The 9,725-nt window shown below is 42.3% G+C and overlaps 1 protein-coding gene across 1 annotated transcript; it reads left to right on the forward strand.

Annotated features, from left to right (window-relative positions):
- Nucleotides 1-2,861: 2,861 nt before the first annotated feature.
- Nucleotides 2,862-3,839, forward strand: LOC134380814 (GTPase IMAP family member 2-like). The gene has a single exon (XM_063100976.1). It carries the CDS (start codon nucleotides 2,862-2,864, stop codon nucleotides 3,837-3,839), a length of 978 nt encoding a protein of 325 aa, XP_062957046.1.
- The last annotated feature ends 5,886 nt before the right edge of the window (nucleotides 3,840-9,725 follow it).

Below are 9,725 nucleotides of genomic sequence, written 5' to 3' on the forward strand. Positions count from 1 at the left end.
AGCATAAAGCTAATAAAAAGCACTAAGCGGGAAGAATTTGGGCATTAACCTGTGGCTGTAACTTTTCTGTGTTTGTAGCCTTGGTCTATGTTTGCCAAATTTAAGAAAGAGAAAATATCTGATGAAAATGAATGGATACTCTCCCTGCATAGGAAAAGTTACTAGATCACAGGGTTTCATTACTGGCGGCTGTTGGGGAAGGAGAAAAAAAGTAATTAATGGGTCGAATGAAGTATATTTCTGGCTTAAAGATTATACACTTTCTCAGAGTCATGCTCTTAATTCATGAGTCTCTCAGCAAAGACTCCACATGCAGGGAGGTGGGTTTGGAGAGAGTAGAGAAGCGGAGAGAAGGAGGCGAGGAGGAAAGAGGGCCAGAGAAGGAAAGAGGGGGCAACAGTCGAGAGAAGTGAGGGTGTGTGGCCAAGGAAAGGCAAAGAAGGGCCTGGGAGGACTTGTGAGGGGAAGGCAGGAAGGAAACCGGAGGAGCTGGGCATGGGGTTTACAGACGAAACCTGCTGCCCAGATCCTGCGTGACTTGGGAGAACTCACTCCATTTCTCCGTAAAGTAGGAACAGTAATTCTCTTCCCACCCACCTCGTCAGTTAGAGCAGACAAGTGAAACACAGTCGTCTAGAAATATAAGGGTGCTTTATGAATCAGAACTGAAAAATCATGCTTTACTGTCTCTCTGTCCCTCAGAAACACCAATGTATGAAAATAAACACAGTTGATCTGGTAAGAACGTGGCCTCCTGTGTGTATGTGGTTGGCTCTTTCTGATGATGTCTGGGAAAATACAAAAAGGGCGAGGGATCTCGTGCTAACTCCCACAGCCACTGGACTCATGGCTAACGTATTCTACAAGGAACCAAAAGATGCATCCACACGTCTCCCTTACACACCGATCTTTCAGATCTATCTGGAATATTCCTTCTCACATTCGCTCTTCTCTTTGCTCCCCTTCCTTTCTGTACGTTGTCCGTCCGTCTGTCTCCTCTCTCTCTCTCTCTCTCTCTCTCTCCCCTCCCCCACCTATTCCTGCTCTCTGTCTGCCTAGCTTTCTCACTGTGTGCCTTGACTGCCCTTCCCCACTCCCTCCCCTTCCTCGTGGCTCTGCCCCTCGCCACCCTGTCTTCAGTCCCTTACATCACCAGCAGCCCAGATCTCCCCCCTACCCTGCCAAGTTCACTTTACACTCAACCCACCTGTGAGAACAGGGCGTCTCTGGCTTCACTGTGTCTGGAACTCATTTATTGAATAAGCTGAGCTCTATGAGATCTAAATGAGAAACAACTATTTTCCCTCCCAACACTGCCTTAAATTATGCGATTTTGACTTCTCGAAGCCATCTTAGGCAGATTCCTTTCTGACTGACATGGACTATAAGAACGGTCTTATTTAAGTAACTATGACACGTGTATCAGCTGTTGGGATGTTCAGTCCAGTCTAGCATCGAACCTACATTCAATTCAAGTTTCCCCTTCCTCTGCGCAGCCTCAGCCCTCAGCTCTGGTTCCTGCTAGAGGTCTTCCTCTCTTTCCAGCTCTGCCTCCTCCGTCCTTTACTCCGTCCTTCCCAGTCAGGCAGGAGGAGGGGCTGATCCTGACAAGCCATCTGTGTACTCCGTATGGCAGGTCCAAACATGCAATGTGGTAGGACCTGGAGAGATTGTGTGTCTAGCGATTAAAAGGCCAACTGGCAATCCAGCTCCAAATTCTTTATTCTTAATGAGGGCATATCACCTCTCAGTAGGCTCATTTCCTTCATACAATCTAAGCTCCTTTTCAGCTCTGATACTCTACATTCTGTGTAGATTTCCTTCATCTGACTTTCTCTCTGCAACATGAGAGTGAAGAATGGCTAAAGCCCAAAAGGCAATGGGCTTAGCAGAAGAGTCCTGGTTGTCTTGGAAATTCCCCTCCAAGACCTGCTGCCAGAAAGTTTCTTCTCTTATCGTAGTATTCCATTCATTCATATAGATCAAATGTTTCTCCCTTATAGTAGAGGAAAGAAGGGGTTAACCCAAAGGAGCCAGATTCGCCCCTGCCTTGCAAGTTAAATTGCTCCTCTCTCACCACAAAGCAGCATCCTGATTCTGTCACTAATGCTCCCTGCTCAGTGTATACCTGTTACAGCCACATGGACCAGCAGAAATGGCATGGTGGCTCCTAGGCCCTCCCCTTTCATGCATCTGGATCACAATTTTTTCTAGAATCCTTAAGCTCCTTCATGCTTCTGTCTCATTCATTCCTCTCCCCAGAATGTTACACATGTTGAAGGGATACAGGGAAGGAGAGAAGGGAGTATATCCTATTCTGTGCCTATTTTATATAAAAATTATGCTATCCTTTCTAAAGAAAAGATAAGCTCTCAGCTGTTTCTTCTTCAGTGAGAATCGTTTTTACACTGCTCCTTCTACTATGTCCCCATTTGAGCCATTTCCCTGCTGCTCGTGACCACACTCTGCCCAGCCAAGGTCAGAGGGGCAGTCAGGCTACTATGCCCACCTTGAGATGGAACCCACAGTCTTAGCTTCACATCTCTGATCTCCAGAAAATTGGTTTGAGAAGGCCAGGCTTACACGATGAATTATGTTTCTAAATCCATCTTGTCCTTCAAGTATGTTTTTCTAGGATCCAACATAGCAGTACTCTGCAGTCCTAGAGAAATGCAGATGGTTTAGAAACCATAGTTAAGACATCTTATTTGATAATGCAGTTAGATTTTATTTCATAAACACAGTATATTGTGAGAGTGTCTTGTCCCATCATTTAGAATATCTCTTTATCATCAAAGATAGTCCATTGCCATGATCAGTATAGTAATAACATAGTAAACTTGGTCCTAACAAGACCATCTATGAAGAGCCAAGATGCCAGAGAATCAGAGCTGAGAATCACTGTGGTGGGTAAAACAGGAACCAGCAAAAGTGCTACAGGGAACAGCATCCTCAGGAAGCCAGCATTTGAGTTGAGGCTGAGCACCCAGACCTTGACCAAGACTTGCAGTGAAAGTCAGGAAAGCTGGGGAAAGAGGGAAATGATCATTATTGACACACCAGATATATTTTCTGGGAAAGGCCACTCTGAAGCCCTGTACAAAGAGGTGCGGAGGTGCTACTTACTCTCTGCTCCAGGACACCACGTGCTGCTCCTTGTGACCCAGCTGGGCCAATACACCACCAAGGACCAGGAGTCTGCACAGAGCATAAAGGAGATCTTTGGAGAAGATGTCATTGGACACACAATTGTCCTCTTTACTCACAAGGAAGACCTCAATGGTGGTTCCTTGATGGATTACACCTGTGACACAGTCAACAAAGCCCTAAGCAAGCTGGTGGCAGCATGTGGGGGACGAGTCTGTGCCTTTAATAACCGTGCTGAAGGGAACAAATGGGATGAGCAGGTGAAGGACCTAATGAACTTGATTGGAGGCCTGATGATGGAGAAAAAGGGTGACCACTACACCAACGGTCTGTACAGCCTAGTACAGGGGTTGAAATGTGGGCCTGTGGGATCAGAGGGAAGATTAAAGGATTTCAAAGGGAGTCTTATGAAGTACATGGAAATTCAGGGGCATTGCACCTCCATGGCCAAAGCAAATTGCCTAGAAAGGGTCCTACTCAAAACGCAACTGTGTATTTCATTGTGTATGCAGTTATGTGTCAAATTGCTAATTCTGTTATTTTGTGTATCACACAGCATGTGCAGTTCATTTTACTGCTTGCTCTTTAGTGTGTGCAATTTATTCTGTAGCTTACTGTGTATTATACCCAAAACGTTCATGATAATATTGAGAAAGATCACTGGACTAGAATGCAGGATTCCTAGGTCATAGTTACAGGTCAGTAATTACTTACTATCATCTAGTGGGTGAATCACAGAGCCTCCCCTGTAAAATGTAGTGCCTAACATCATGTTTGAGATTCTGCAACGTGTTTAAGTCTTAACATATCTCTCCATGTATTAATGAACCAAATTATTTTAAAAGTTACTCTTTGCATTGAAATATTATACTAAAATCTTTTGAAATCTGTAAACATAAAATTCCTTTCATTTGTAAATCCCTAAAGCCAGTTTTACATTCCTGAAAACTTTTTCTTCTTTATAATGATAATATTTCTACTGATTATAAGAAAATTATAAATAAAATAATAATAAGTAAACTGTGAAGTTCCTGGGATCATATGTTTTTAATTCTCTTCTATGGTTTTTTCCCTCTGAAATGGTAGGTGGACACAGGGCACATTTACTCTATACCAGAACCAATTCGTGCCCAACAACAAAAACACACAGACACACACACATCCATAGTCTGTGTTATGTACATCAAATGTGCTTAACATTTAAAGAGGCTTAGCCATATTTTAGCCCTGGCCCCTTCAGATTTAGTGTCAAAACATGCATGGATGCTTATACATCAGAAATGATGGTAGATTGGATATTCTGAAGCATCATCCTGCGAAATGCAAATAGAGAGGCTAATTTATTAAAAGAAACAGAATTTTTATGATTGATGAGCTCACCAGAAAAAATATATATTGTTTGCTTCACCCTTGGAATTTTCTTTATTTCATATATATATATGAAAGTGAAGTTGAGACCCATGAGCGATCAGTGAACAGGCAAGGCAGAGGTGACTAGTAAACCAATGTGGGTATCAATCCTGACATCGAGAAACAGCCTTGCGTTGCCAGTAAATTCCACAAGCTGCTTCTGGGGCTTCTGTATTAAGTTAGGATCTTCCCAGGAGGCTAAAGTTTCCCTAGATCAGTTGAATTCTTGATTTCCAGTAGAAACAAACACAAATCCTCTCTAAAGGAAATATCTCCACTTACTTAAGCATTCAGATGAAATAAATTCAATAAAGTGAGCCCAAATCACGTTCCTATGAACAAGAGCAAGAAGACAAAAAACCCCACAGATTTAGGCACAAAAGAGTTCAGATATCATAGTATTTCTTACAGTATGTTAAATAGGTATGATAGACATTTTTACAAAGATGATACGCACACACCCAAATAAAATAGAAACAATAAACTACCAGAAATGATGAGGTATATTGAAAAAAATCTTGACATTTTTATAAATCAAACTATAATTGATGAAAAAATTTTAGATTAATTAATATTACTCCTATTAATGGTGGAGAAGTGAACTGATTATACAAGCTTTCCTATGGATAGCAATTATAAAAACTTGAAAAAAATTAAAAATTTATAGAATGATACTGGAAAGCAACTAAAAGTAGGTAGATAAAATTTCTCTCAAAAAACTACATGCATTTTTATCAAAATTAGGAACAAAGAAGGATGTACACTATCACTGCTTCCAGCATTGTACCAGAGGTCCTATCTAGTAAGATTTAAGAAACAAAAAAAAAAAAAAAAAAAGAAAGAAAGAAAAATAAAATGTATGACTATTGATAAGAAAGAAAAATAATAATTTTCAGATAGATTATTAGAAGTAATAGAAGAACAGCAATGAGTCTCAATGTAAAAATCAACATTTTTGAAAGCTATGGCACTTCTTTATCCTGGCAATAAACAGAAAAACTGAATTTAAAAATAGAAGCTAAAAGACTTCCTTGCCTCAGGACGCAGGTCGGGCCCGGAAGTGGTGGCAGCTGGCTGGGTTCAGCTTCTCCCAGCTCCATGCCTCAGGACCCCACAGGGCCCTGGGTGGTGGCAGTAGCTTCCCTGGTGGTGACTTGGTCCGGCCTCCCCTGGCTCCATGCCTCATTCTAAGATGTTGTTGCAGAGCAGCTGGAGGGGAGGGGGAGAGAGAAGGGGGGGAAGACAGGGTGGGAGGAGGAGGAAGGGGGGGCATGATCAAGGCCCATGGCACCCCCCTCGTTCTGGCAGGGAAACCAGGGGACGTCCAGCTGCAGCTCAGTCATTGCTGGGCTGGAGGCAGATGTCAGGGGGGCATGGCTAAGGCTCTCAGCCCTCCACCGCCCCAGCTCAGGAGCCTGGGGCATTTCCAGTGGCACCTCAGTGGTCATTGCTGGGCTTGGTGTGGACATCAGGGGGCATGGCTGAGGACTTCAGCCCCTAACTGCCCCAGCTCGGGAGCCCAGGGCACTTCCGGCAGTTTCTCAGTAGTCATAGCTGGGCTGGTAGCGGATGTTGGCAGGACGTGGCTGAGGTCTTGGCCCCCCACTGCCGCGACTTGGGAGCCAAGGGCACTTCCTGCTGCCACTCAGTGGTCACCGCTGGGCTGCTGACATTGGAGGGGGCATGGCTGAGGCCCTCATCCTCCCACCACTCTGGCTTGGGAGCCAGGGTACTTCCAGTGGTGGCTCAGTGGTCATTTCTGGGCTGGTTGCAGATGTCTGAGGGCATGGCTGAGGCCCTTGGTGCCCCCGCCTGCCATATTTTCTTGTTTTTTGTTTTTGTTTTTCTCTTTTGTATTTCTAGAATCTCTGCATTGATTTTTGGTCATCTGGTATAGCAGTTGCTTCTTCTACTACTCTGGAGTGGGCTTTGAGGAGACACACTTCCTCCTGCAGATGTATTTTATGTTGACCATTGTGTAGGGTGTTTTAGTATTGGTTCTGTGTATTCGCAGTTGTGTAGTCTCCATGTGGGTACTTCAGCCATATTCATTGTTGGGGTTGTGTGAGTGCCTCCATGGTCTAGGCACTGTGGCACTTAATGACTCCTTGCTGAGGTTACTGACTTTGTTGGTTCATTGAGGATGTGGGTGAGCTCTAGAGTTCTTGGGGAAAGCACCTGGTTGCCCTGTGGCTCTTTGGTGGGAGTTGATGACCCCGGCTGGGCTTGTTGGCACCCTGGCTAGAATTCCATGACCCTTATGGGTGGACTGAGGTGCACTGGAGCTCCTCGGTTTGAAAGAATGACCCTTGGTGGGGTTTCTCTTTCCTCTTCCTACAGGACAGGTGACTCCTGGGTCCTTTCTTCCCCCAGGTGGTGGTGGTGGGGGGAAATGTCTTCCTTAGTATGTTTGGCTATCCATGGTTTATGCACTTTCTGGGGGTTCCACATGTGTCTCTCCCAGGATCCAGACAGTCATGTGGGCTGTGCAAATACCTCCCATCCCCAAGTGCACTACTGGGGTGGGGGGAAGTTTAATTCCCCCTGTGGGTTGGGCCACTGGGGCACAGGCCTGCACTCACTCACCTTTTCCCTTAGGCTCCACGGGTGACCCTCCTTGTGTCAGTGCAGTTGAGTGGTTGGCAGGCTGCATGCATGGTGGCAGGGGGTGCTGTGGCTGCTGTGGCTGCTGCTGTGGCAGTGGACCACCAGTGCAGCAGTGGTGTCTGTGCTGGCAGCAGACCGCCAATGCTACAGCACCGCACTCTCCTAACATCTGTCTGTGGGGGCTGCCCTTGGCTCCTGAGGATTTGAATCCTGCTGGCATCAGCAGAGCCTGCTCTCAGCTCCTGAGGTCCCTGTGCTCCTCAAAATTAAAATTATTAAGTTATTAATATTAAAATTAATAATTAAAATTATTTTAATGCCCTGATGGAAATTCACAGAAGATAGAGTCTCACTTCAAAAGCAAAGTAGAATCTCCTGGGAACGTAAAACTTTGTATATCAAAGCAAGGCATGAGTTTTTAAAAAAAAAAAAATTAAAGTTTGTGCATAATTGAATAGATGTTTTTTCCAAAGTAGTTTCCTATTCTCCCATTCTGTTTTCTCATTGCCTCCAACACCACAGCATCCTTTCTATTCTCAGACGTTAAGACTTTGAAGAGGTCAGAGGTGAGGCTGAGGCAGCTGAAGCTTTGGGTTTCCTGAAGAGGCCACATGACTTATGACCCAGGGTGGCTTCCTATCTGATGGCCCCTGAAACATTTTCAAACTTTCTGAACAGAAACCCTCACATGGTATCTTCCTTATGTAGTTGGTTTAAACTTTAGTTCTCACCCTATCAGTTGATTGAACATCAGCTGTCTTCCTCCAGAAGAAATTGGAAATAAAATGAGCACAGAGGAGAATCCACCCTCATCCCACAACCCCAAACAGCTGGGGTCAGGATACATTTGGTCTGTAGTTTTCCTTTTTTGTAATATCCTCATGAGGTTTTTGCTATCAGGGCTAATGCAAGTTATTAAGCCTTGTACTAAGCCTATCAAGGTCATGCTGCCTCTAATGACTTGGAAAATTCCCCTCCCCCTCTATTTTATGGAAGAATTGTGTAAAACTGGTATAATTTCTTTCTGAAGTATTTGATGGAATTCACCAGAAAAGCCATCTGGATCTAGAGTTTTCTTTGTGGAAAGCTCTTTAATTACAAATTCGAGTTTTAAACTGGATATATAAGGCTATTCTGATTTTTTATTTCTTCTTGTTCTCACTTTGGTAAGTTGTTCTGTTAAAGGAATTTGTCTGTTATGTTAAAGTTGCACAAACTCATAAAATCTTTTCATTATCCCTTTAATACATATGGGAACTAATTTTCCTCTTTGAATTCTGATATTGATAATTTGTGTTTATTTCTTTTTGGCTTGATCAGCTTAACTACAAATTTATCAATTTTATTAAACTTTACAAAAATCTAACTTTGATTTTCTCTATCATGTTTTCTGTGTTCATTTTATTGTGTGTTTTTAACAGTATCTTTCGCAAACCAGAGCAGAAGTTTTTTTTTATTTTAATGAAATCCAACTTATCAATTTTTTCTGTCATGGATTGAGCTTTTGGTGTTATATCTAAAAAGTCACCACTAAACCCAAGGTCATCTAGATTTTCGCAAAAGTTATTTTCTAGGAGTTTTTTAGTTTTGCATTTTACGTTTATGTCTAGGATCCGTTTTGAACTAACGGATGTAGAGTTGCTCCAGAATCATTTGTTGAAAAGACTGTCCTTTCTCCATTGAAATACCTTTGCTCCTTTGTCAAAAATCAGTTACATCTAATGCAACAATAGCTATAGTTGGATTTAAGTCTAACATCTTGTTCCTGCTTTCTATTTACCCAATTTTTTCTTTGTTCGTCTTTTTTCATTCTTTGGCATTAATTTTTTAAAAATTATTCCATTTTATCTCCTGTTTTTCCTTGTGTGTGTGTGTGTGTGTGTGTGTGTGTGTGTGTCTGTGTGTGTGTGTGTGTGTGTGTGTGGTTGCTCTAGGGACTATTCATCCTTAGTTTGATACTCTCTATCTTGAATAATAGTGTACCTCTTCAAGTATGATAGTGTTGTCATTTTTTACTTCTTATGTTAAAAAAAACCCTCAGAGTATGTTATTATTGTTTTGGTTTAGTCAATTTCATTTTAAAGAAATTAAGCAATAATCAAGATAGTAGTCTTTTCATATTTCCCACAAGTTTAAAATTTCCAGCAACTTTTACTGTTTCCTGTTGACCTCAGTTTCTATCTCGTATCTTTCCCATTTTTCCTCCAGCTTCTTTCATTGTTTATTTGTTTATTTTAACATATTTATTATTACAAATCGTAATTGTTCTTTGTGCCCCTTACCCAGTTTCTCCCTAACCCCTCTCCCTCCCCCTTTCACACCTCTAGTAACCATAGATTTCTTCTCTCCTTCAACAACGTATTACTGAGGTTTTTTCTTTCCTTTTTCTTTCTTTCTTTCTTTCTTTCTTTCTTTCTTTCTTTCTTTCTTTCTTTCTTTCTTTCTTTCTTTCTTTCTTTCTTTCTTTCTTTCTTTCTTTCTTTCTTTCTTTTTCTCTCTTATTCTTTTCTTTCTCTTTCTTTCTTTTCTTTCTCTCTTTCTTCTCTCTCTCTCTCTCTTTC

Source organism: Cynocephalus volans, chromosome 6 (genome assembly GCF_027409185.1).
Source record: "Cynocephalus volans isolate mCynVol1 chromosome 6, mCynVol1.pri, whole genome shotgun sequence".
Lineage (NCBI taxonomy): Eukaryota > Metazoa > Chordata > Mammalia > Dermoptera > Cynocephalidae > Cynocephalus > Cynocephalus volans.

What these genes read in the sequence shown, in the direction of transcription:
- LOC134380814 (XM_063100976.1), top strand. Translation starts at nt 2,862, where the DNA reads ATGAAGAGCCAAGATGCCAGAGAATCAGAGCTGAGAATCACTGTGGTG.